Source organism: Mirounga angustirostris, unplaced genomic scaffold, assembly GCF_029215605.1.
Source record: "Mirounga angustirostris isolate CCGP_5_RB_7025 unplaced genomic scaffold, mMirAng1.0.hap1 SCAF_13, whole genome shotgun sequence".
Taxonomy (NCBI): Eukaryota; Metazoa; Chordata; class Mammalia; order Carnivora; family Phocidae; genus Mirounga; species Mirounga angustirostris.
The window spans coordinates 56,542,472-56,569,323 of record NW_026991721.1 but is presented as its reverse complement, the minus strand read 5'-3'; the positions used below and the strand labels follow the sequence as shown (position 1 = coordinate 56,569,323).

The 26,852-nt window shown below is 56.9% G+C and overlaps 1 protein-coding gene and 1 pseudogene across 9 annotated transcripts in view; one reads left to right on the top strand and one right to left on the bottom strand.

Moving 5' to 3' along the window:
• Positions 1 to 26,852, bottom strand: part of ARAP1 (ArfGAP with RhoGAP domain, ankyrin repeat and PH domain 1) — a 63,737-nt gene that overhangs the window by 14,152 nt on the left and 22,733 nt on the right. For 7 of the 9 annotated variants that reach the window (XR_008507506.2, XR_008507507.2, XR_010406991.1 and 4 more), the window contains 13 exons: positions 15,393 to 15,562; positions 14,524 to 14,591; positions 13,587 to 13,720; positions 13,289 to 13,444; positions 12,836 to 12,905; positions 12,401 to 12,521; positions 11,780 to 11,982; positions 9,675 to 9,781; positions 7,252 to 7,451; positions 5,261 to 5,346; positions 3,882 to 4,064; positions 2,654 to 2,828; positions 1,353 to 1,487 (listed from right to left, as the gene is read on the bottom strand). Coding sequence is in view for 6 of the 9 variants with exons in the window: in XM_064576969.1 (XP_064433039.1) it covers positions 1,353 to 1,487; positions 2,654 to 2,828; positions 3,882 to 4,064; positions 5,261 to 5,346; positions 7,252 to 7,451; positions 9,675 to 9,781; positions 11,780 to 11,982; positions 12,401 to 12,521; positions 12,836 to 12,905; positions 13,289 to 13,444; positions 13,587 to 13,720; positions 14,524 to 14,591; positions 15,393 to 15,562 (1,808 nt within the window). In the remaining 3 variants the exon portion in view is untranslated. Of the gene's footprint in view, positions 1 to 1,352; positions 1,488 to 2,653; positions 2,829 to 3,881; positions 4,065 to 5,260; positions 5,347 to 7,251; positions 7,452 to 9,674; positions 9,782 to 11,779; positions 11,983 to 12,400; positions 12,522 to 12,835; positions 12,906 to 13,288; positions 13,445 to 13,586; positions 13,721 to 14,523; positions 14,592 to 15,392; positions 15,563 to 22,838; positions 23,158 to 26,852 lie in introns of those variants that run through there. The other 2 variants (XM_054512112.2, XM_064576970.1) reach the window with 2 other exon arrangements.
• Positions 8,066 to 8,461, top strand: LOC123857481 (small ribosomal subunit protein eS12-like; annotated as a pseudogene).

Sequence of the window (26,852 nt, the reverse complement as noted above, 5' to 3'; positions counted from 1 at the left end):
TGCCAGTGGCACCCATTGCTCTATACTCTGTCCCCTCCTATAACGGCTCTGAGGAAACTGACAAGATCCCAGAAAGGAAAAGAAATGCGAATCTGGACCAGGAAAGGCAGGAGAAAGAACCGAATGTCAAGGCCATGCAGGCTCATACAGTTCACAGCACTGAGCTTCACATTGTCTCAGAGCTTCCTGGCACCCAGGGCAAAAAGGATGACTCAGGCAGTTACATAAATGACATTATCAGGCAGAGGGAGGTAGACTAGGGGCACTGCCCCAAGGGCAGTGAGGTGATGAACAGCACAGAGTGCCAAAGAAATCTCTTTGGGTGCTAGAGGGCTTCAGAGAGGGGTGCTCAGGGATGCAGAGCAACGGTCTCAACAATATTCCCACAGTCCTGTCTGCGAGGCTATGACCTCTGTCCTCTGAGGGCAGTGTATCCCAGAGCCTGCCCCCACAGGCTGGGCCCCTCCAGGAGCACCAGCCCTGCCTCAGTTACTCTTCGTCCCGCAACGTCTGCCAAGTGCCCACTGTGCTAGGAGCCGTTCTAGGTGCTGGGGTACAGTGGTTACCAAGGGGAGCTTATAGAGTGTTAAGCTGTCTGTTTATAGATGTGTCCAGTGTTTCTCTGTGCCCCACTGGACACATCTATAAATAGACAAATTAATGTCAGCTAAGTGGTGTGAAATTAGGGAAAAAGTAGGGTAAATAGGGCATGCTCTTTTGGATAAAATGGTCATGGATGAGGTCTCTAAGGAGTAACATTTAAACACTGGACTGAAGTGAGGGGACTGATCATGCAGATATCTTGGGGAAAAGCATTTTAGGCAGGGGGCAGAGCAAATGCAAAGGCCCTGGGGGAAGTGAATGTACATGTTTGAGAAACAGCAAGGAGGCCAGTAAAGCTGCAGCAGAGTGAGTGAGGGGAGAGGGGTCACAGGTCATAAGGTGGGAGGGTTGACGTGCAGGTCCCTGTGGGATGTGGGAAGGACTGTGGATTGTACTGAGTTGGGGAGCAAATGGAAGGCAAAGATGACAAAGGGATGGGGCTCTAAGCTTAGCTCCGTCTGGCTCCAAATGCCAGATGCCCAGCAACCAGCTCAATAATGGCTTTTTTAGCCTAAAGGAACTCTAGCAGTGACTTGCTCTGCAGTGCCAGGCCCCACTCCCACCCCTACTGGCCCGTTTATTAAGCATCTACTTATCCCAGAGACTACATCCCAGAAGCCCTCTAGAGGGACTCTGCCACAGTATACTTGGTGGACTCATGGGTCCACCAGCCCAGCCTGCCCTTGCTTCTCTGGCCCTGCACCATGCCAGAATGCCATGGCAGGAACGGGGTCTGGCCTGGCACCCACCTTCCCGGGCACGGCGGTCCTGCAGCAGCTTGCCGGCCGAAGCGGTCTTGTAGAGAAAGCCACTGTGGCTCACAGTTGGCAAGACAACTGAGTAGTGCTTTTCCAGGGGCTTCGTTGACTCCAGCCGAGGTACCTCTTTAGGGAAGGTGTGGGGGTGGGGGGCGGAGGAATGGCTGCTCATGCTCGCCATCCCAGGGTGTCCCCCTCACCCCCGCCTAGCTTACATTCAAGTCACAGCCCCGTGACTGTCACCCTCAGGCTCTCACTGCCACATCCCGGGCTCTGCCCAAGGCATTCTCCACCTCTCCCCACTTGTGCAAATTCTAAGGCCCAGCTCCAGTACCTCCCCTGCCAGGAAGCCCTCCTGACTCCCCAGCCCAGCCCAGCCCACTCTCTCTGCGGAGGTGCAGGGCAAGCACACTAGAATGAGGGGTCTTAGGCAAACTCACTAACAATCCCCAGAAGGAGGTTTGTCCCAGATAATACAAAGCCTAAGGAAGCAGCCCGTCTCCAGCCCTGCTCCCAGCGGTCCCAAAGGCCAAGCCAGCTGGGTGGTCTCCTGCGCCTCCCTGGACACCTGGGCTTGCTCCAGCCCAGCACACCCCACCCACCCGTGGCCACGAGCCGAGCTCTGGCCGCCGAGCTCCACCCTTGGTCCTCGGAAATGGCCCCAGAGGCCAGCCCTGAGCCATGACCAGCAGTGCTCACCCCCCACCTTCCCCTCCTTACCCAGCCGGAGAGGGACAGCCCAAGGGGACCCAACCCCAGTCTGCGACAAAGCCCCGCCCAGACAAAGCAGCAGACAGGGCTGCCGTCACCGTGGGTCACTCGCACACAGAGAAATGCAACCCCCACACAGCAATTCAGATACTCTGCAGCTACACAAACCCCAAAGCCCTCAACATCCCAGGGGCAAGGAGACACAGATCCACTGTGGCTCAGAGATGCACGGACACGGGCACACAGATGCCACCCTCAAGGCCCACACTGCAGGGCAGGGAGGGACCCACAAATCCAGAAAGAGAGATGCAGAGACAGACACAAAGGGACACACATAGGAAGGGGAAGCCAGACACAAATGTACACTGACATGCAAACCCAAACATACCCCAAGCCACACGCTGTTGTACCAGGGCCCCTCAAGGAGCTGCAATCACAGCTCAAGTGGTACATCTATCTGACCTCACAGGGTCATGCACAGCTTCTGGCAGACCCCCACCCAGCACCCCTATCAAAGGGCCAGACCGTGGCAGCAGGAGGGCCCCCATTCCTCGAGGTGGACAGTCCCACTGGCCACTCACCCGTGGTCCGGTTGTTCCGAAGGAATTCCATCTGCAGTATCTGGCCTGCCTGCTCAGCAAGAGCCAGGGGCGTGGGAGCCTCAGGATCCCCTGAGAAGCAGTTGACCCCAGCCCCACAGCCCAGGAGAGCTTGGGTCTCAGCCAGGTCTGTGGTAGTGACTGTAGCACACAGAGCCTGGGGGGGGGGGGAGGGTCAGCCTAAGCCAGAGTGGGGGGCCAGTGGGAAAGGGGGCTTGGGGGAGGAGAGGAAGAGGAAGGAGTCACCCAAGTCTGGAGGCCCATCCTCAGGTTCAAAGAGGCAGGAAGGACAGAGAGAGAAAGGAGAGGGGGAGGAAGAGAAAGGCCAAGGGATTAGGAGGGTGGGTAGGGGCCGCCCCAGGGACCCAGGGCTCACCCCTACTAGCAGCCCCTAGGACCCAATCAGCTGCCAAGCCTGTTCTCTAGAGGATCTCAAGCTCCTTCTGCCTTGTGGAAGGGCAGAGGGGGGTGCTTTGTAGCTAATTCCTCCCACATTTGAATTCCTCACCGCCTGCCCAGCCCTCCCGACCAATGGGAGTTGCTGCCCCTCCTAGCTGGCGGGCTAGCCTGGGCTGGGTTGGGGGCTGGACGCCTGGGTTCCTGGGAGGTGGAGGCCTGGCTCCCACTGGGCTTCTAGCTGGCCTGAGCCTGCCTGGGTGGGGCTGCTTGGGGGAGGGGCTGAAGGCCAATCAGAGGTCACAAGTGGCATCCCCCTGCCTCGGTGCAGGCAACCTCCCACTCAGGCTGAGCCAGACCAGGGCCCAGGGCTTGGCTCCCAGCCTGTCAGGGCCTGGGGCCCATGTGGGGCCTCAGCTTCAGTGGGGTGTGGATGGGGGTGGGTCAGAGCAGCCAGCTGTTTTTCATGAGCCTGACAGGAAATAGCATCCCCATCAAGTTCACTCCTTTTGGCAGGATTCACAAGGAGCAGGACCGTCCGGGAGACAGAGGAATCAGGAGGGGAGGGAGGCCGACAGATGCTGGGGATGTGGATTTGGCCCAAGGGTCAGGCCTGACTCCTCCTTGCTTTGCCCCAACTCTCCCTGTGGCTTAGGCAGGGCCCTTCCGCCTTCTGGGCCTCAGTTTCCCCATATGCCAACTCATCACTGTGAGCTGATGGAAGAGATGAGCTGAGACAGAGAGAGCAATAAAGGGGGGCGGGTAGAAAGAAAGCAGGTGGTCTCCAGGGGCCCCAGAGGCCCAGTGCCCTGACCTTGTCCAGTTCCTCCTGGTTGCCAAAGAGCGGGTGGTAGCGGCGGTACTTGCCCTCACGGTATTTGGCCTCCAGGTGGCGCCGCCGGGCACCAGGGCTGCTGTTGGGCTGCAGAGCCTCACTGGGGGGCACGTTGGCGGCCCAGAAGTGGTTCCCAGTGCCATTGCCCAGATGTAAGAAGAGCTGTGGGTGTGGGCAAGAGGTCAGACGGGCAGCCTATGGCCAGGCCCATGTGTCTGGTAAAATCTTTGTTTTGAGGTTGTCAGGAGAGGGGCTGGGCGAGCCAGGCCACCCACCCACTTTCCCATCAGGGAAGCTGAGGGGCAGCCTGGCCAGTCGGTGGCTATGGGCCCAAACCCAGTTCCTCAGCTCAAAGACAGGACGAGAGGCAGACAGTCCGACAGCTGGATGCCCCAAGCCTGGTGTCTGGTTGGGGGCCTTGCTATTTCCCCCACCCAGTCCCACATCTGGAATTCTGCATTCCTGAGGCTATCACAGCTTGGGCGAGGGTGGGGGGCGGGGTAGCTAACCTGTCAGCCAATGGGGTGGGTAAGGATTTTGGAAACCTCTCCTGTCCTTGACATTCCTCTCTGGGATCAGGGGAGGAGGAGCAGGGGTAGATGCTGGGGGCGCAGATGCAGGGGTCCAGTCATCAGGGGACTAGTTTATTAATCCTTTCACTTTGCTGATCATTCGTCCCACAGCCATTTCCCGGGCCCCCCATCCTGCCTCTTTGTCAGGTCCTGTGTGGGGATGCTGGGTCATGGAAGAGAAAAAGCAGAAACAGACCCTGCCACCCCTGACTCACTCTGTGACTTTGGGCAAGCCATCTTCTCTCCCTGGGCCTCCATGTCCTCATCTTTAAACTGGGGATTCTAACCCTAACTCACAGGGGATGTGACAGCCAAACTGCACTGGGGCCTGCAGCTTGGCTGGGGCTGTCAGGAAGGCCCCGTGCGGTCAGCCTCCTGCTGTAGGTTCTCCTCTGTAACCACCACACACCTCGGTGTGGGGACCCTAAGTAGATAGGGGCACATGCACATGTAAGTGTGCCCCCAGACGCATGTGCTCATACACACTGGCGTATGTGCGTGCAAATGAAGTAAATAGTTTAGGCTCTGCATGACAGTTTGTTGTGTATTCCCTTTTTTTTTTTTAACCAACCCTTTAAAACTGTAAAAACATTCTTAGCTCACTGGCCAGTTTGGTGAGTTTGCCAAAAATCAACTTTTCCAAAATCCCCACCCACTAGATGATCCCAAAGATCTCTTCTAGCTCCAGGGGGCCAAGGTCTGTGAGTGGGGAGAGGGGTGGGGAGACCCAGGTAGCGGTGGAGTGGAGCAGACCCCAAATGCAGGTGGCAAGCAAGGCCTCCCCACCTCGATGAGTGTTTCAGTCCACACCTTCCTGTCCATCTTCAGGCTCCGCACCTTGGAGACACCAGCGCCCAGGCCACGGTGCTCCCCTGCAGACAGAGGGCCCTCACCTTCACATGAGCACTTACCTTCCCGCCCTCCCTGCCTCCCTGTGGAGCCCAAACAGGGGCAGACATGGAGAGGCTGTTCCCAGTGCCGGCCACACACATCCCTGCTCCAGGCACCACAGAACTGAAAAGTCACCCCCCGCTCCCCCCCCCCCGCCCCAGGTCACTCTGCACAGCCCAGCCACTGTGATCTTTTTGATTTTTTTTTTTAAAAGTAAGCTCTATGCCCAACATGGGGCTTGAACTCATGACCCCGATCCCCACTCTGAGATCAAGAGTCACATACCAACTGAGCCAGAGTGCCCCTAGAGTGATTTCCTTAAAATGCAAATCCCCTTATTTCAAATCCCTGCTTTAGACCCCCCAGTGGCTCCCCAGAATTAGATCTAAATTCCTTACCTGCTTCTCCTGCAATCTCATCTCAGAATTTCCCCCAACCCCAATCCTGCTCAGCCATACTCTCCTCCCTCTTCTAATCAGCCAACTCATTCCTGCCTCAGGGCCTTTGCACTCACAGTTCTTTCTGCCTGGACTCTCTTCCCCCATCTCCCCAAGGCTGGCTCCCTCCTCACATTTAGGTCTCAGCTGACAGGTCATCTCCTCAGACAGGGCTTCCTGACAAACACATTCTCTGCCTAGCACTTTATTACCTGATATTTCTATTGGTTTGTATATGTATTTTCTGCCTCTCCCCACTAGAATGTAAGCTGCCTGATGGCAGGAACCTTGAGTGTCTGCTTTAGGGTATAGCCTCTGTGCCTAGAACAAAGTCTGGCATGCAGTGAGCACTAAGTAAATCTCTGTGGAATGAGAGGCCAGGGCAAGTTGGGGCTGGAGAGAATGCAGCCTTACCTCAGCTACAGGTCTGAAGGAGCCCTGGGGTAGGGAGCAGGCTGGGGCACTAGGAGCACCTAGCACCACCTAGTTTTGGCTTCAGCCTCACCCCCTCTGCAGCCTCCTATGGAGCACCTCATCCACACCAGTCACCCACACCCCTCCGTGAGCTGACAACTTTCTAAATCAAGTCATTTCTTTCCTGAACGCAGACCTCACAGCCCCAGGCCTCCTGGACGTTTGCCCTAGCTCAGCACCTCCCCAGAACTGCCCCAGATCCCCATCTCAAGCTGCCCAAAGCTGCCACCTGGGCATCATCAGCTCCCCTGAGAGCCAAATCCCTAACACCCCACGGTGTCTGGCACAGCATAGACCCCCAATCAATGCCAGGTGGAGAGATGAATGCATCTTGGACTCCAGCCTCTGTCTTTCTCTCCCTCCTCATCTGATCTGTCACGGCGACTTTGACACCACAGATCCTGTACATCCCTTGAGTTCTCTGCATCACTTCCCCAGACCAGGCCTTAGCCTGTTCCTCTCTCTCATGGAGCCATTAACAGCCTCCCCACTGGCCTCCAGTCTCAGATTCCACCCACCAGCCAGGGTCTGAGGCATGAATCTGACCATGGCCCTCCCACCCCTGCCTCCCATCTCCTCCAGATGAAACATCAGCTCCTCCCACTGCATGCAGAGCCCTGCTAGCCCCGCCTGTCTCACTTCCCTCCACCCCTCTGATGTGACGGGGAGGGGGTGGTGCTGGACCCCAACTGGCCTGGGCTCAAATCCAGACTTACTTGCCGGGCCACCCGCAATGAACCATTTCCCCTCTCTGGGCCTCAGTGTCCTACCCACGGCGTGTGCAGTCAAATCCCTGCCTTGCAATTTAAGGACTGCAGGCTCATCACAGTAAGAAAGGCCTGGAGCACAGATGCAACTTCATCGACAAGGATCTGACTACCGTCTTGGCTTCGGCCCCTCTGGCCAGACAGGCCACCTGCCATCCCGACACACCAGCCCTGTCGTGCCTCAGCCTGGTGCCCCAGCCCCACACACCTGCACAGCGCTTGCAGATGACGACACAGAGGTTGATGGAGGCCCAGTCAGGCTGGGCAGCTCCGCAGTCGGCACAGAACCTGTTGGGGGCCATGGCCCAGATGCGCTCGGCCACCTCCGAGGTAGACAGGGCCTCAGCAATGGCTCCCTGCATGGCCTCCAGCCACTGCTCCTTCTCTAGCTCCGATTCGGCCGAGAAGCTAGGGACACAGGAGTGGGGGTGGGGGCTGGTGGGGAGAGGGCTCAGAGATTTGCGGGCAGCATGAAGAGGCACAGCATGAAGTGGGAGGAGCAAGGAGTTGAGCACTCATAACCGGAAGAGGGAAGCATCCTGGGTCTGTGAGGAAGGTGGGCATGGACAGAAGCAAGGGTACCATGAACCTAAGAGACACGTGGGGGCTGGGGGAGCCCAGGCAGGCACTGCCCCACCCAGGAAATAGAAGAGGCTGCTGGGAAGAAATGATGCCTGAGCTAGACTTGACAGATGAGAAGGGCTTAGCCAGGAGAAGAGGTGGAAAGTCATTCGACAGAGGGAATAGCATGTGCAAAGGGGCAGAATGGTACATGGGGCATTCTGGGACCTGCGGCCAAGACGGGCAGACTGGCAGAGAGGAGGCCGGAGACATATACGCACAAGCCTGTGCTGGGCAGAGGAGGTCAAAGTGCACCGAGAGGTCAACAGAGAAGCAGTGGAGGGTTTCAGTGGGGCAGAGGAGAGGGTAAAGAGATGTCTTCTCTGGTTCTTTCTTTCCCTGCCACCACCACCCCACCTATGTGTGCAGTCAAGATTCGGCTACCCCTATAACTCACTACCATGGCCAAAAAAGGTGTCACTGCTAGAGATTTGACAGACATTAATGCTGCCTGACCAGAGTGCTGAAGACCGTGCTCATCCAAGAAGTCCTCACACGTGGAATCTGCAGGCTGCCAAGGCCTTAGCTAAGCACTACGCCTGTCTTCGTGTTCTTACATCCGGTGGGCTCGGCCTACATATGTCAGGCTGATGGAGACCCTTGGTGCTGAACACCAAATCAACCTAATTAAAGTTGATGACAACAAGAAACTTGGTGAATAGGCAGGCCTCTGTAAAACCGACAGTCAAGGAAAACACTGGAAAGTGGCTGGTCGCAGTTGTATGGTAGTTAAGGATGATGGCAAAGAATCTCAGGCCAAGGATGTCATCCAAGATTACTTCAAAGGCAAGAAATAAGCAAATAAAAACTTGGCTTTCAACAAAAAGAAAAGATCAGATCCCACTGGCAGTCACAGACAGGCAGCCAATGCACGAGGCGGTGCCGCCACTGGGCCAGAGACCTCCCTGGCCTGGGACAAAATGGGGAGGGACCGAGGGGAGGGGCCAAACGGAGGTGAGAGAGCCATGGAGGCAAGGCAGGGGTTGTGGCGGGCATGCAAGGGGCTGCGTGGGAGGGGCAGGCATCCCCATGGGTGGAGACAGGGGCCTGGGAGGTCCAGGGAGTCAAGGAGGAAGTCACGGGGGACATACATCCACAAAACTGTTGGACATGCAGGTCTGGAGCTCAGGACAAAGTCCCTGTGGAAGACAGAGATCGAAGCTAAGGACAAAGGCCAGGACAGCGGAGGTGCGATGGTGCTAATGTTGACAGTTACCACGCACTGAGTCAGGGAACAGCTTTACCAAGACTGCCATGGTCTTACTCACAGAGGAAGAGAACTGAGGCACAGAGAGGTCAAGCGATGTGCCCGGGTCATACAGTGATTCAGTGGTGGACCCAGGATGTTATGGACTGAACTGTGTCCCCCAGTGTGACTGCATCTGGAGATAGGGCCTTTGGGAAGTAATTAAGGTTACATAATGTCATAAGAGTAGGACTCTAATCTGACAAGACTGGTTTCTTTATAAAAAGAGGAAGGGACACCAGATAGCTCACTGTCTCTCTACCTGCACACAGAGGAAAAGCCGTGTGAGAACACAGTGAGGAGGTGGCCATCTACAAGCCAGGAAGAGGGGCCTCACCAGAAACTAACTCTGATGGCTCCTTGACCTTGGACTTCCAGCCTTTAGAACTGTGAGAAAATAAACTTCCATTGTTGAAGCCCCACCCCCCCATCTGTGCTACACTGTCATGCACGGCAGCCAAGCTGACTAATACACATGACACGACCTTGGGCTTGGCCCAGTGCCCCAGAGGTGGCAGCTGACGGCCTAGGAGCGAGCAAGGGGAAGGGGGGATGGTGATGGCCAGAGGGGGGTGGGGTAAAAGGGAGACTTCTTAGAAGGGAAGGGTCAGAGAAGGTTAGTGAGTGAAGGTAAAGGATGGGGGGGGGGGCTGGGAAGGGAGGGGAGAAATCCATTCTAGAAGAAGGGGCAGCTTCCCACATAAGCAAGAAGAAAATCCTGGCAGAGAGAGATGATGCAGGTAAGCGAGGGGAGACAGGCTTACCTGAAGATGCGGTAGGGGGTGGTGAGGTCGAAGCTGCGCCGGTCTGCTTCCTTCACGTTGCCTACACTCATGTCAATGAAGGTGATGCCAATGCCCAGGTGGTACTCCTGGCAGGTAGGGGGGAGGGGGTGAGGGCAAGGCCTGGGGGCAGGGCTCAAGGCCCAGGGAGGGATAGAGAGGAAGAGGAGGTAGTACCTTAGGGACTAGAAAGTACCTTGGAAGGAGATAAAGAGGGCTCAGGAATCTGGACATGGGTAAATGGACCCAGGGTCAGGGGCCATGTAGCAACAGGGAAGAGAGGGCAGGGGGCAGGGCAGTGGTGGGAAGATAATCCTCAGGGACCAGGCAGGGGGCAGGGACAGAACTAGGAGCAGGAAGGGTGGGCAGCACAGGGCTGAGCTCAGCCAGGGGAAGGAAGAAAGGGAAGGGGCAGGGCTGAGGGGCTGAGGGACCAGGGTGGGCAGGGGGTAGGGCTGAGGGACCAAGTGGGCACAGGGCAGGGGGAACGCTGAGGGACCAGGTGGGCAGGGGGCAGGGCTGAGGGATCAGGGTGGGCAGGGGGCAGGGCTGAGGGACCGGGTGGGCACAGGGCAGGGGGAAGGCTGAGGGACCAGGTGGGCAGGGGGCAGGGCTGAGGGACCAGGGTGGGCAGGGGGCAGGGCTGAGGGACCGGGTGGGCACAGGGCAGGGGGAAGGCTGAGGGACCAGGTGGGCAGGGGGCAGGGCTGAGGGACCAGGTGGGCACAGGGCAGGGGGAACGCTGAGGGACCAGGTGGGCAGGGGGCAGGGCTGAGGGACCAGGGTGGGCAGGGGGCAGGGCTGAGGGACCAGGTAGGCACAGGGCAGGGGGAAGGCTGAGGGACCAGGTGGGCAGGGGGCAGGGCTGAGGGACCAGGGTGGGCAGGGGGCAGGGCTGAGGGACCGGGTGGGCACAGGGCAGGGGGAACGCTGAGGGACCAGGGTGGGCAGGGGGCAGGGCTGAGGGACCAGGTAGGCACAGGGCAGGGGGCAGGGCTGAGGGACCAGGGTGGGCAGGGGGCAGGGCTGAGGGACCAGGTGGGCAGGGGACAGGGCTGAGGGACCGGGTGGGCACAGGGCAGGGGGAACACTGAGGGACCAGGTGGGCAGGGGGCAGGGCTGAGGGACCAGGGTGGGCAGGGGGTAGGGCTGAGGGACCAGGTAGGCACAGGGCAGGGGGAAGGCTGAGGGACCAGGTGGGCAGGGGGCAGGGCTGAGGGACCAGGGTGGGCAGGGGGCAGGGCTGAGGGACCAGGTGGGCAGGGTGCAGGCGGAGGAACCGGGTGGGCACAGGGCAGGGGGAACGCTGAGGGACCAGGTGGGCAGGGGGCAGGCGGAGGAACCGGGTGGGCACAGGGCAGGGGGAACGCTGAGGGACCCGGTGCGCAGGGTGCAGGCGGAGGAACCGGGTGGGCACAGGGCAGGGGGAACGCTGAGGGACCAGGTGGGCAGGGGGCAGGGCTGAGGGACCGGGTGGGCACAGGGCAGGGGGAACGCTGAGGGACCAGGTGGGCAGGGGGCAGGGCTGAGGGACCAGGGTGGGCAGGGGGCAGGGCTGAGGGATCAGGGTGGGCAGGGGGCAGGGCTGAGGGACCAGGGTGGGCAGGGGGCAGGGCTGAGGGACCAGGTAGGCACAGGGCAGGGGGAAGGCTGAGGGACCAGGTGGGCAGGGTGCAGGCGGAGGAACCGGGTGGGCACAGGGCAGGGGGAACGCTGAGGGACCAGGTGGGCAGGGGGCAGGGCTGAGGGACCGGGTGGGCACAGGGCAGGGGGAACGCTGAGGGACCAGGTGGGCAGGGGGCAGGGCTGAGGGACCAGGGTGGGCAGGGGGCAAGGCTGAGGGACCAGGGTGGGCAGGGGGCAGGGCTGAGGGATCAGGGTGGGCAGGGGGCAGGGCTGAGGGACCAGGGTGGGCAGGGGGCAGGGCTGAGGGACCAGGTAGGCACAGGGCAGGGGGAAGGCTGAGGGACCAGGTGGGCAGGGTGCAGGCAGAGGAACCGGGTGGGCACAGGGCAGGGGGAACGCTGAGGGACCGGGTGCGCAGGGGGCAGAGAAGAGGTTTAGCAAACTGGCTGACCCCTTCGCACCTCCAGATTCTTGTACAGCTGCACTTTGTCCCCAGCCACAGCCACATACAGTTTGTTCTTGAAACCGCGTAGTTCCAGGCTGCCAGCATGGTCAGGCAGCTCTGGGCCCCGGACCCCCAAAGGGTAAGTGCTAGACAGCCGGGCCCGGGCTCCCTGCTCGGCCGCTGCCTGCTGCAGGGCCCGCACCCACTCCTTCCGCTCCGCTGCAGGCAAAGGGGGCAGAGTCAGTCTGAGGTCAGCCTGGCGGCCCTCCAGGCTCCTCAGGCAACACCTCTGCCAGCAAGTCCACCCAGACTGGCCCACCTATCTCCGACGATCTGAGTTCTCTGACTTGGACAAGCTACACTGAGCAAGCCACTTCGCCTATCTGAGCCTATTCCCCCGTAAACGGAAATATAATGGTTCTGAGGACTCAGTGGGTATCTCAAGCACAGAGCCAGTCCGAGAGGGCCCCTCACTCTCCCCTACCTCGCAGAGGATGGACTCCTCTCTGGGTTTGATGTGGGGGGAGCAGAGGTGCCTCGGTTCTCCCCCCACCCAAACTTATCTCCACCCCCCCAGCCCCCCCAACCCCCACTTATCAGGCCAAACTGCCAGTCTTCTCCCTGCCCTCCACCTCACCATCACTCTCTGCCCGGAAGGCAAAGGTTCGGTTGTTTGTGATCACTTCAAACTTCTGGTCCCCAATGGCAGCCACGCGGGAGATGCAGGCCACAGAGATAAAGCGCTTAGAGTAGGCATCCTGGGGAAGAGAAGGAAGCCGTACTGTGGGGGTGGGGCACCCAGAGGCCCAGCCCCTCCTTGGCTCCCTCAACCTCAGCTGAAACCAAAGTTAACTACAGCTCCGTCTCCCACAGGTGGTCAGGGACAGCCCCTACACTGACCCTGACCACAGCCCACAGCTGGCCGACCGGCCAGAAGACACGGCTCAAGGAGTCAGACTGGAGCTCTGGTGAGGACTTGTCTGGGGAGGGACTCCACCTACGTCCAGTGTCAAGGGTCAGCCCAGGGCCAGGTTGGAGCAGGGGTCCTGTCGGGGACCAACAGGGGCCTCACCTTGTTACTGTCAAAGTATCGCAGGTGATCGGCATCCAGTCTTACCCATCGCTTCTGATAGATATAAGATCTGGAGAAGCAGAGACAGAGGGACAACAGAGCAAAGGATTGGGGATTAGAGGGGAGGCTCCAAGATGACCCCAGCCCCCTCTGGCAGTCACATACAAAGTTAGGAATAGCCAGGTTCAAGGGAGGAAGGAACCCAATGGTCACTGAGAAGATGTATTTTTATCGACAGCAAGAAGGACTGAAGTCAGACTCAAAGTAGGCCTTCCCAATTTTAAGGGTAATAAAACATACGTCTGGTGGGGATGATCCACTTACAGTCTGCCTGCAGAGAGACCTGTTCAAATAACCTTAGCCCCTCTGGTTTTCAGATCTGGTATGACCAGTATCCTAGAGCACTCCCATCTCCATGCAGAGAACCAGCAGAACCTAACAGGCCTCACTCACCCCTGCGGTGGGTTCTTGTCCAGCCAGCCGGCCTTGATGACCGGTGTGATGGGGGTGGGGTCCCCAGGGAGCCCGTCCATGCGGGGTGGTGGGAGCTCGGGGATCAGGAGGCTGCTGGGCAGGGATGAGCTCAGGCTGCTGGCGTGCCATCCACCACTGGGGAAAGAGGAGAGGGAATGAGGGAGCCCAGGAAGGGGGCTCCCCCAGGGGAAGGGCCGAAGAGGTGGAGTGGCTGGGCTGTGCTTGGGAAAGGAGGGTGGCTGGGTGGGACAACCACCGGGGAAGAGTAGACACTTACTTGGGGACGCCCTCATAGGCATGGTCATCCTCATCTTCATCTCCTTGGTCGTCATCCCCAGACAGTTCCTCCCCCTCGCTCAGCAGACTGGCCACACGCACAGCCCGTGGGAAGTGGCTCACTGGGAGCTCCTCCTGGCAGCCCCCCCAGACCCACTCAGCATCATGCTTCCCTTCGAGCCCCAGATCACACCCACCCAGGGGTGCCACGCCCCCGTGGTCCACTCCATCCCCGTGGTCCACTCCACCCTGGCCTGGCTTCACATAAGACACCTTCAGCCAAAAAGAAACCCTCATTCCAGCCCGGCTTTCAGAAATAGGCACAGGGGACAGGAAATGCTATTTATACTCTCAGGGCTTCATAGGACAGTACTAGGGGTGGCCAAAGGAGAGGAGGTCTGAATAGGTAGCAAGTTTGGGGGTCAGAGGCAGGGGCTGTCTAAAAAGCCTAAGGACCCACACAACTCAGCCCTTTCCCTGCTGTTTTCACACCCTCCCCCTGTCGGCAGACCACACAGGGACCCAGGGAGACAGCATCAAAGACAGAAAGATGAAGGGATAGTGAAAAGTACTCAGGCATGGAGAGTTAAGACACCCGTGGAACCCAGGAACACAGAAAGTGAAAGAGATGGAGGGAGACTCTCCAAGGGAGAAGTGCTCAAAACCCCAGGGGAGAGAGGAGGCCGTACACAGCCGTCCAGATGTGGCGGGAGACTGGAGCTGGGGCCACAAGCAAGCGCCCGCAGACCCCTGGCCCAGAGCTCAGGTGCTATGCTCCATCCCCAAGCCCTGCTTGACCAGACGACAAGGGGAAGGAAGCTCTCCCAGAAACCAATGGCCCTTTCTCTCTCTGGTGGTCCCCAGGGTTTGCAACGCAGCTGGGCAGCCCACCCTCCTCTCTGACGGACAGCCCAAACCCTAATCACCACCTGGCCCACCTTCTTGGTCATCAGGCCGGCTGGGGCCCCTGGCCCCTCCTCTGGAACCTCATCGTAGTCAGAGTCATCTGAGGAGAGAGAGGGGTGGGGGGAGACTCAGAAGCAAGGAACCTAGCCTCCCCTCCTGGGCACCCTGGCCTGGCTTCACATAAGACACCCTCAGCCAAAAAGAAACCCTCATTCCAGCCCGGCTTTCAGAAATAGGCACAGGGGACAGGAAATGCTATTTATACTCTCAGGGCTTCATAGGACAGTACTAGGGGTGGCCAAAGGAGAGGAGGTCTGAATAGGTAGCAAGTTTGGGGGTCAGAGGCAGGGGCTGTCTAAAAAGCCTAAAAAAGGGCGCCTGGGTGGCTCAGTTGGTTGGGCGACTGCCTTCGGCTCGGGTCATGATCCTGGAGTCCCGGGATCGAGTCCCACGTCGGGCTCCCTGCTCAGCAGGGAGTCTGCCTCTCTCTCTGACCCTCCCCCCTCTCATGCTCTCTGTCTCATTCTCTCTCTCTCAAATAAATAAATAAAATCTTAAAAAAAAAAAAAAAGCCTAAAAAAGTAACAAGAATCAAGAATCAAGAAAAATGGACAATCCAAGGAAAAGCAAACCATCAACAACCATGGAAAATATTCCTAGACTTTAAACCAGGAACCGCTCAGAAAGTTTGCTACGTGCACTTAACAGTCAGTAGGTCAGATAGGTGGGTGGGTGCCGTCTCCATTGTGAGGATGAAGAGAATGATGCTCACCTGCCCAGGGCCACACTGTGTTGGTGGCAGAACCCAACAGAAAGTTCGATCCTTGCATCCTTGCAGACTCTGGAGGGGCCCTGATTCCATGCTATGCACTGGGAACCCCATGCCTGGCTACACACTCACCGAACTCGGGGAGCAGGCGAAGAGGTTTCGGGGGGATCTCCGGGGGGCTGGGAGGTGGAGACGGGGGCTGTGGAGGCACCCGGGGGAGGGTGGCTGGAGGCTCCTCAGGCTCTGGCTGGGGAGGGGAGGATAGCAGTGGTGACAGTAACTCCTCTTCCTTGGAGGGAAGGCTGGGAAGAGACCAAAAGTTGGGCACCAGGGGGTTAGCTCCAGGCATGAGTCACTGGGCTGGCTCACTATGTGACAGAGCCAGGACTCTAACCCACTAAGCCCCCAGTGCACCTGAGCTGCAGCAAAGCTCATTCATTCCACAAACTCAGACAGGAGCCCCCCTCACCTCACTCCCCTGCCCCCAAACCTCCAAGCTCCTCAAGCTTAAAGGAAGCGGGCCCCTTCTTTGGCCATGAGCTGGCCCTGCATTGCTGTGACCGGGTCACCTGTCCCCAAAGCTCTAGCTTTCAGTCACATGTACCCATACGGTCTCCAATCTAGAAGAGCCAGAAGGGGTTAGGGGGTGGTCTGCATCCTAGCCTGGGGAGTCAGATTAGACTGGAGGAGGTGATGCTTGACCTGAGCTTTTAAGGATAAGAAGGTATTTGTTGGCGAGTGGATGGGTCAGGATCAAAATGGGCATCCAGGCCAAGGGCACAGACCAGAGCCTTGAAAACCAAGTCCTAAGGCCCTGAGTTGTGGGTCTCTGGCTCAAGACCACCTTCTCTCTAGCCCCAGATATGGATGTTCACCACCCCCTGGCTGCCCTCAGACCCCTCAAACTCACCTGATCCCACCATACCCCTCTATTTTTTTAAAATTCCAATACAATTACCATACAGTGTTATATTAGTTTCATGTGTACAATATGATGATTCGCCAATTCTACACATTTCTCAAGGCTCATCATGCTAAGTGTACTCCATTTCCCCTTCACCTCTTCCCCCCATCCCCCTGCTCCCCTCCCCTCTGGTAACCACCAATTTGCTCTCCATATTTAAGTGCTGGCTTTTTGTCTTTTTTGTTATCTTTTTGTTTCTTAAATTCCACATATGAGTGAAATCATATGGTATTTGTCTTTCTCTGACTGATTTCACTTAGCATCACAGCCTCTAGGTCCATCCATGTTGTTGCACATGGCACGGTCTCATTCTTTTTTATGGCTGAATAATATTTTATACGTGTGTATACACACACACACAGACATATAAATATATATCTCCCACATCTTCTTTATCCATTCATCTATCAAGGGACACTTAGGTTGCTTCCATATCTTGGCTATTGTAAACAATTCTACAATAAACAGGGCTGCATATACTTTTTTGAATTAGTGTTTTCATTTCCTTTGGGTAAATACCCAGCAGTGGAATTACTGGATTATAGGGTAGTTCTATTTTTATTTTTTTGAGGAACCTCCATGCTGTTTTCCACAGTGGCTCAAAAACTTGCATTCTCATCAACAGTGCACCGAGGGTTCCTTCTTATACACATCCTTGCTAACACTTTTTGCCCACCACACTCCTCTTGCACACCAGCCCCTCATCTCTGCTATCACCATCCTGCCCCCCCATCAAAACCCTTCCCCAACTCCCAAGGCCAGGTTTAGGGCCCCCTGGGCTCCCACAGCCGCAGGGCTCCGTGTATCTGTCTCTGCAGAGATCACACTGCTCCCTACAGGCTGAGTGTCTCCTGGCTTTGGCATCGGATAGGAGTTTGAACCCTGCCTCAGTCTTGGTTCCTATGTGTCCAAGGGAAAGCACTTAGCCTCTCTGAGCCTCAGTTTCCTCTTCTGTAGAACGGGGACTACATCACCGATCTGACGGGGTGTTTGGAGAATTAACCAAGACAAGGCATGTTGTGTGCCCACACAGCTTGAACAAGGCACCTAAGCCCCAGAAGCCTGGCCCCACCCACTGTCTCAGCCAGCGTCTGGCAGGGGCCAAGGAGGAAGACCAGAGTGGGTGAACAACTTGTCTCACTGGTTATTTTCAGCCTGGTTATTGCCTCAGTGTTCCTGGCAGTGATTGGCAATGTGTGTCTACCGCAAAAGCAAGCCAGGGCTGGGGCATGATCATGCCAGGCCTTTGTTCCTGCTCTTGCCTCCTCCAGGAGCCCCTTCTTCCTAGGCTCTGACTAGAGAACATCATCTTGTCCTTTAACTCCAAACTTAAGTTCTGCTTCTCTGAAAGTCTTTCCTGACCCCTCTTTCACACTCCCCCAGACCCTGCCCACCTTCCCCTCTGTTACAAGCTTTCGACAAATTATTCCAATTAACATTTTTTAAAGTAGCTCCGTCCTTTGTGCCAGGCATCCTGCTAGCATCTAAGCCAAGACCTGAACCCTGACTCCACGGGAGAACCATACTCCTAGGACACATGGCTACTTCCATATCACCCTGTCCTCTCATTGTCTCCTCTCCGTGTGTGGGGAAAGAATGTGACCTGCAGTTAGCTTCCTCACGCTGTTCCCCTAGAAACTGGCTGCAGGGGGTAGGTCAGCCATTCTCCTTGGCAACACTGCCTTGGACAAAAGTGGCCTGAGTAAGGCACTGTACCTAGACTAGAAACTGCAGGTGGGCTGTCCACCTGCCGGAGAAGCTGGAGCTTCGGGCTTCCCTGAGGGTGCTGGCTTGTAAATGGCCACATCCCATGTAGGAACCTGAAACCACACCTGTGGGGTCGTTAGAGGACATACTGGACCCTTGAGTCAAGATGTTTCTTTCTAAGCCAGGGTGGCTCTCACGCCTACCTGCCGTGAGTCTCAGTTCCCTATCCCTGAGCGATCTCCTGGGCGGCCACAGAGAATGGCCCCCGGAGAGCTGGGTGAACAGTGGCACTGACTGCGACCAGGACCCCGCAGCAGAAGAAGAGCTGCCCTGACCCTGGTGGCCGCCCTTCCCTCCCTAAATGGCAGGTGGGCCTATGGTACTTGCGAGAGCCTCAATGTCGAGCTGGACCTACTGTACCAGCTGTCTCCCCTCCCTGACCCTGAGTCTCTTTGGGCCAGGGGCAGCTTCAGGCTTGATTCTTTACCCCCACAGCCCAGCTCAGGAAGTGGCCGAGTCAGCAACGAGAGCATGCTGAGCGGGCCGGTGAGCGGGCAGCCGAATGGGTGGGTGGGTGGATGACAGCACAAGTAAATGGCTGGCTGGCTGGATGGGTGGCGGGGAGACAGATGGGTAGGTGGACAGGCTGGCCATCACGATGGAGAAAAAAGCGAATGAAAGGGTGAGGAAGACCTAGAGACTGAGTAAATACCCACAGGTCCAAGGGTGTGACCCCAGCTGGTCAGCTGCAATGTCCTTGGAGACTTCCTGATAGGCAGAGCAGTCTATCACACATGGCCTCCCAGACCCCAAGCAGAAGGGGGCCCCCGCAAGCCTGGCCTGTGATCAGCTAAGAGTGGAACTCCAGGCTGCAAGGCCAGTGCCTGTCAGACTGACCCAGAGGAGGTGGGGACAGGCTCTGCCCCTCCAATGTCGAGCAGTGCCAAGTGCTCCCCTGACCTCCCCCAGGAATGAGGGCCAGCGCTGAGGGGAAGATGGTGGCAACAGAGCATCCTTGGAGCCGACGAAGGAACGGTCCTCCCATCCCTGGACCCCGGCTGCCCCCATCACTGTCCTGTCTGTGAGGGATCTGCCCCCCTGAGGCAGGGGCCGCAACTACCTTCTTTGCTATTGCGTACCCAGCATCCAACAGGGATGAATAAATAAATGAAGACCTGGATTAATTAATTCTTATTAGTATTCTGTATGTGTATATATTCCCAGTTGTCTTCTAAGTGCTTTACATGGATTCATTCATTCACTCCTCACAAGGGCTCTATAAGGTATGGCTGACTATTATCCCCACTTTACAGATGAGGAAACTGAGGCACAGAGACACACAAAGTAATTCGTCCTGGATCCCACAGCTGGGATTTGCACCCGGCACCACAGCCTGTAAACTCAACCACAGGGTCAAAAGAGGCCACAGCCAGGCTCTGAGAGCTTCTCTGAGGCCTGCCTCCTTACACTGGCCACCCAGCTCAGGATGCAGGCAGCTCCAGAGTTGCCATCCAAGAGGGAACACGATCACAGCTCTGATGGCCATTGTGACCATGGCAAGAAGGGAAAGAGGAACGGTGCACACGGCCCCTCTTCCAGTACAGTCTTTGCAGGCAAATGACTATGTGCTAAGCGAGTGGAAGCAAGGGGACCCCCCCCCCGACCTCCAGGCCTCTTTCTAGCCGCCTCTTCCAGGAACCTTCCTGGCTGACCCCGCCTGCCTAGCACAGGGGACAGGGCCATGCTGAGTCAGAGCCAGGCCAGGAAAGGAGAAGTGGTATCCGGAGGGCACAGTATAGTGGGAAAACCCCAGAGGAAGGGACAGTGCCCACAGAGTGCCCCCGCCCGAGCTGGAGTCCTGGCCTTAGGGCGGCAGGCCCTAAGAGCCACCTCAGTTCCAATCTCTACCTGCGGCCCAGCTGGGACGTTTCCCACTGACCACTGACCCACTAGGCCAGAGGACTGGCCCCAACCCTCAGCCCCAAACATGAGCACGTGCTCAGTGGCCTCCCCCTCCAAACCTTGGCTTACATTGCTTGCTTCCTCCTCACTACCCTCTCCCTACCATCTCAGCCCATGGAAAGCCCACATGTACCTAAGACCACAGCTCAGTGGGCCTCCACCTGCCCACCACCCCTGGCTCCCCTGCTCCTTCAGCCTGTTTCTCCTCTATCCAAGTGACATGTGGACATATCTGCTCCCCCCAACTATGCCCAAAGCAAGACTGGGCCACTCCTGGACAGGGGCACAGGCTGATTCACCTCAGCCTGAGAAGGTTTGTTTAATTGAACTGGGGCAAATACACACAGCGGCTTTCAACGTGAGGGCTGGGGGACATGTGAGGGGACATGGGTAAGAATAGGGTGACCATATAATTAACCGTATTAAAAAAAAATCATATAAACCAGAACATTTCTGACAGTTTAAAGAGGCACTATTAGTGTATAAAAGGTATAAACAGGGCCTGACCTGGCAAAATGAGATGGGTGGTCAGTCTCGCTAAGAGACGGAGCTTTAGAGGCAGGCTGAGCTGGCTCAACCCACTCAAATCCCAGCTTGACTCTACGTCAGTTTTTGACCTCACAGAGCAGGTCACTTTACTTCTGAGCCTCAGTTTCCTCTCTGATCTGCTTCCAGGCTTACTGACAATTCAGTAAGGAAAGCCATTCCCACGGGTCAGGGTCATCAGCACAACTTCTCCACCCTGGCTGCGATGAAAGAGGATGGGCCAAGAACCTGCTTCCTGGCCTCTTCCCCCAGGGAGACCCCTGGCTCTCCCTTCCTATCTTTCTGTCTATATCAATCTCTGGCCAAAGGAACCAGGCTTCACCATAAGGACAGATGGGCCAGCAGAGCAAGGCAGTCTAAATACCTCAGGCTGGCCTTGAACTCATCCCCTACTCACATTCCAGCCATGCCTGCTTGAGCTGTACCCCATAAATGCGTACTTCCAGGCATTTGCATATGTGGCTCCCTCCATCTGGAACACCTTTCCCTGTCCACATTCTACATCCTCCCCCTCCACTCTGTGCCTCCTCTTAGGCTCCAGGCTGGGCTGGGGCCTCCTTGGGGCTCCTCCAGCCTCCACACTTCTGATCACTCAGTATAGTTGTGTCTATCAATGTTTGCTTCACTGAACTGACCTCAGAGAACAAAGGACCCGGGCCCACACTGTGTCTCAGATTCATGACTTTCCCCCTAAAGTGTCACACAGGCCTTGGAGGGACCCAGCCGAATCTCAATCCCTGGGCTCCCACCAGCAGGACCGAGAGGTGGGATGAGGCCCAATGATCTGGCCACATCTGTCTCCTACCCTGACCTCACCTTCCCACGGGGGCAAACCTTCCCAGCTGTCCACTTCCTCATTTGTGCCCTGGCTACCCAGGGCTCAGGCCTTAGTCCTGTGCTTCTTGCTTCCTCCGGAGCTGCCCCTGCCCTTCCTTCTCCGTCATGAGACCCAAAGGTCAACCCCTCCAGCACTCCCCTGCCTCTGTTCTGTTAGTTCTGCCCAGGTCACAGCATGGAAAGCCCTTCCCGGCTTCCCCTTGCTTAGATGTAGCCCATAGCATGCCCCTCAGCCTGATCTCTCTCCATGCCATGACATCACCCAACACAGAGGGGGCTTCGGAGAGCGCGTGTTGGTGACTGAATGACCAGCACCCCACTCGCATCCTGATCACTGGAGACGGGCCACAACCCCCTCATCCCTCCATAGAGCATGCCCGATTAACCTGGCATCCACCCTCACAACCAAGGCTCATTCAGCTCTTAGCACTTCTCCCTGAACAACAGCTACCACTTACTAAGTCCCCACTATGTGTTAAGCATTCTTCTGGGAGGCTTTTTCATTTAATCCCCACAATGATCTAGATCATCAGCTCCACTGTGCTCAGGACATGCATTCAGGAAAGTCCACTCAACTGCTCCTTCCTCTAAGCTCACACAGCCTGTTGGGCCCTCCATGGCATGTCTACCACCAGGCCTACACTGAGCTTTCCCCCAGGCAAGCTGTGCTGTCATGGGCAGGAGGAGGCAGAGACCCAGCTCGCCCATGGCAACTCTTCATGCTTCTAGGTCTGGGCTGTGCTGGTCCCTGAGGGTTATGGAGCAAGGAAGTTCATCCCTGAGGGAGCTCATGACCGTATGGACCTCATCCCCCGCATCCTGAGTGCCCAGCTGTCCTGGAAGGAGGAGAAGGTGCAGGTAGGTGTCTGCTGAGCCCTGTGGAAAGATGAGCCAAGGGCACAGGGCAGGGCTGGATGCACAGACAGGACCTAGTGAGAGGCATCTCTATGTCCCTAGTGACCCAAGCACAGGGTTGTTGAGTTCATGAGGGGTCCACAGCAACTTGGGGGAGGGATGGCCAGCCCAGCCACCCAACATCATAAGCACCCATCCCTCTACTGCCCTGGGGAAGTGGGGGAGGAACCACACCAACTAACTGCCAGCCCTCAGTAGGTCTCCCTATTACCCTGGACTCGGTGGGAGGGCAAAGGGGTTCAGGTAGGAGCTGCCCAGAGCCACAACACCCTCATCTGGACACCGAGAGAAGCCAGAACTGAGATCAACACCAGCTCCCTGAAGGGGAGACACCCACAGAGGCCACAGAGGCAGTTTCCCAGGCACCATGGGCTCCCAGTGGGCCCAGGAGACAGGCTTATGGGAAGATGGAGGCCTGAAAGGCCCAGGGCAGAGGAAAGGAAAAGAGAAGGGGAGAAAAGGAAAGGGCAAGAGAAAAACAAGATGTGGAGAAAGTGAAAGAAAAGAGAAAATTCCGAGAGCAAGTAAAGGAGAGGCGGAGGGAGGACCACAGAAAACCCTGCCCAGAGGGGCCAGACAGACCCTCGGAAGGAGCCTCCCTCCTCACCCTCTGCTGACAGCCCAGCCCAAAGCTGCCCCTCGCTCACCCTCAGACGTCCACCAGGTCCTGGGCCGGAGGACTCCCACAGCTCCGCCCAACAGTGCTGTGTGCCTGACCAGGCAGCCTGTCTGAGCAGGGCTGGTCTGGCAGACAGCCAGGCCCCTGTTCCCTGGGTGTGTCTGAGGCCGTGTCGGGGTCCAGGTACCGCTCTGCGTGGCTGTGATCTCTTGTCTGAGTGTATGTTTCTGTTTAAAACTGGATCTGTCCAGGAGTGAGTGAGTGTGAGTGCGTGTGAGTGTGTGTGTGTGTGTGTGTGTGTGTGTATACATCCAGCTCTGGCTCCCCTTGGCTTCCTGCTCTCCTCCTCCCCCACCCCCTGCCGCCCTGGCCAATACACACACTTCCTGAAAACACTGAGAAAGAGAAAAGTCACCCAGAATCCCCTGGGGCAGACGCTTCCTCCCCGCCCCCAGCCTGCCTCCCCAACCCCAAGTTGGAATGGGACAAGCCACCCCAGTGCTGTCTAGCAGGGCCTTACAGAGTAGATCCTCAGGAAGCCCTGGCTTTGGCTGGCCCCTCTCCACCCCCACAAGGAAGCCCAGAGGGGCTGGGAAAGAGGTCCTTCGAAGGGAACAAGTTCTGCCCCAGCAACAAGTGACCAGCCTTCAGGAAGACCAGGGATTGGCTGGGCTGCAGGGCAATCAGGGGCACAGGTGCGAGGCCTTGCTGGCAGCTGCCTGCTCTGGGCAAACACTCCCTCTTTGGAGGTATTTCCAGGCGTCTGGGTAGGGTATCAGAGGAGGAAACTGAGACCCAGAGCAATCTGAGAGGGGCTCTGTGGAGTGACCCTGGAACCCTGGATCAGAAAAGACCCCTCTGCCACTTAGGGAAGCAGGCTCAGAGGGTTCACATCTATGATGCTTGAAGCTGAGTAGACTGGGCCCCAGGCTAGGCAGCAGGGTCTGAACACTGGCTTCCACTCTGCTGGGCTGTGTGACTTCGGGCAAGTTTCTCCGCATCTCTGGACTCATCAACAAGTTCCCTATCACAGGCTTAAATAATGGTGGGAGTGTAGACCCTTGGAGGGGTGAAGTGGGGTTCCTTCCAGGCCTGGCCAGGCTGCATGTGAGCTTGGTTCTGAGAGGCCTGACCCGGGTGGGGCAGGGAGGTGGCAAGCCTATCCCTGCTCATTTCCTGCCTGCCTCCTCGAAGGCCTCTGCCTTCCTAAGACATCTGGGCTGATACAGGTTGCCTGGTGGGAAGGGATGTGGGATGGTGAGCTCGGGGCCCTTTAACCCTATTGTCTAATGTGCAGTGTGTGCTGAGGATGCTCTGGGTGCAGAGCCCGCATGGGGAGCACGCATGTCATCGCTGGGGACTACAGAAACTCAGGCAGTCTTCGTCTATTCGCGCACACAACGAATACTTTCGGAGGGCGCTTGAGGCACCCGGCCCGGTTGCAGATATTGGAGATTCAGCAGTAAACAAAACCCACAAGAATCCTGGCCCTCATGGAGCCAACACTAGTGGGCTTGGCAGCACACGGACACACACTGGCTCACACCCCGCAGTGCACAAATGATACACATGCCAATTCACCACCCACAGCACATGCACTCACAAGTGGACTCACGCTGTTGGAGGTCCCACTGTGCCAGTACGCACGGGCACATATAAGTGTGCACACGGGCCCTGATGAACTCACACGCGCACACACCACCGCAAACAAGTAACCACTGAAACCGCATAAATCTCCACTCACGTGGACATGAGGACCACATGCGGCCTCCCTGAAAACCTGTGCAGAAACCACTACTACCTTGGCGGCTTGCACAAACATGCACACCTATGGGTGCACACCTACACACTGGCCAGGCATGCCCGCCCATGGAGTCACTATCTCAAGAATACACACATGCACACACAGCAGATAATCCCAAATTCCACTGGGGAGGCTGGTGATGGGCTGGAGGCAGGCAGAAGTGCTCACTCGGTCACCCCATGAACTGGTATAAGAGGTCCCGAGATTGAGAGTGTGAGACACCTATCACTCAAGGGTGCAAGTAAGGACCCAAAGGCCGTCTCAGGAAGAAGGGACTCCTACAAAGGGGACAGGAGAAGGCCAGGCTGAATAGCCTTCTGCTGTGCACCGTGGAGCCTGGGGCCCAGAGGAAGGGGCTGTGAGGGAGAGCCATCCCGCTCTCCTCCCCACCCAGCCTCCAGCTGTTACACATACATGAAGCTCCATCTGCAGTGAGCTTTTCTGCCACTGGGCTTTAAAGATTTAGTATACCCTAGAAGTCAGGGTGCAGATGTCCTGCACCTGCACCTGCAGATGTCACTGTTCCAAATATCAAAGACCCTGGCCAGGACAAGGAAGCCAGGCTTGGCAGCTCACCTCCCATCACACTCTGCCCTAAGAAATAGCCCCAAATTGTGAAGAATAATTGTCTACAAATTCTCTCAGCATGGAATGAATTTTGGGTCCTCTAGCTACAACGGGCCAGACTCCTGAGCATGGAAGCCTGGCCTTCGCCACAGGTCAGCTAAGTGACTAAGTTTAGGCTGAGGCTCTGAAGGTGGAGGCTGGTTCTCTGGGGCATAGACAGGACCCTTGCTCTACCCAACAAGTCTCCTGAACGCAGATGTTAGTACCAGGAGGGCCATGGAGGGCCAGCGAAGGCACCTGATAGAGAAACAGGCCCAGAGGGGCAACTGCTCATGAGTCACACAGCCAGCTGGGCCTGCCCCAGGTATTCTGCCTCCAAAACAGGAATCCAGGTCTCCACTCCCTCAATGGGAGGTTTGCATCCTCAGCCTTTGTGAGCTTCTAATGGACAGGGCCCTGCCTCCTGTCCTTGTTCACCTACTCCCATCCCTAGAGACAGATGGACAAACAGACACAGACACACATAGACACACAGACACACATACATATGATCTCTCTCTCTCCCTCAGCCCCTCTCCATGATGATGGAATGAAAGGAAATAGAAATGGACAGGGGCGTCTGGGTGGCTCAGTCATTAAGCTTCTGCCTCCAGCTCAGGTCATGATCCCGGGGTCCTGGGATGAAGCCCCATGTCGTTGGGCTCCCTGCTCGGTGGGGAGCCTATTTCTCCCTTTCCCTCTGCCCCTCCCCCACCCTGCTCTTACCCCGCCCCCCATTCATACCCCTCCTGCTCATGCCCCCCCTCCATGTTCTCTCAGGCATGCTCTGTCTCTCAAATAAATAAATAAAATCTTTAAAAATAAAATAAAATTTTTAAAAAAGAAACGGCTCATGCATGTAAAAGAATGGCCACTAGAGGGCACAAGGGCTCCAGGAAACTCCAATCTATGCTGTGAGCCAGGCTCCTAGGGGTACCTAGTACCATCCCCCTTGTGTGAACCCAGGAAAGGCAAAAACCCTTTTAATGCTTCCATGAATCAAACTTCAAAACACCACAGTCCTGGTTTGGACTTCAAGGCCCCCTTACTATTAATGCCCCTCTCTGGGTGGGGAAAACCTCCCAGACCCTCCCCACAGGGGCTCCCTGAGCACGCACTTGACATGGATCCAGTTTGTGCTCCTCTCCCTTTTCTGAGCCTCAGTTTCTCTACTTGAAAACAGGACACAAATCCCCCAAAAGACTTGAGCAGGAATCAAACAAGATCGTGTAAGTGAAGCACCCAACACAGTGCTCAAGAGTAAGGACCAGGAGACCTCTCTCTACACATCCTTTCCTCCTCCAAGAAGGCTTCCCATATTAGGCTGACTTGGTCCAAGTACTGCAATAATCTCCATTACACCCTGAACACATATCCAGCACGAGCTGGGGATGCTCCCTCCCAGCTGGGCACCCCAGCAAATGGCAGGAAGGGAGGGCATATGTGAAGGAGGTTAAAATGGACCATCCACAGAAGTAGGAGGAAACTCAAGGAAACAGGAGTATGGGGAGCCAGGAGAGGGGGAAACAATTCTGAGGAGGAGGGACGGTGAGTAGGCTGCGGCCTGAGAAGTGTCCCCAGGACTTGGGGCCATGCAGCAGGGGCAGTGTGGAGGGGACGACAGGAGCACAA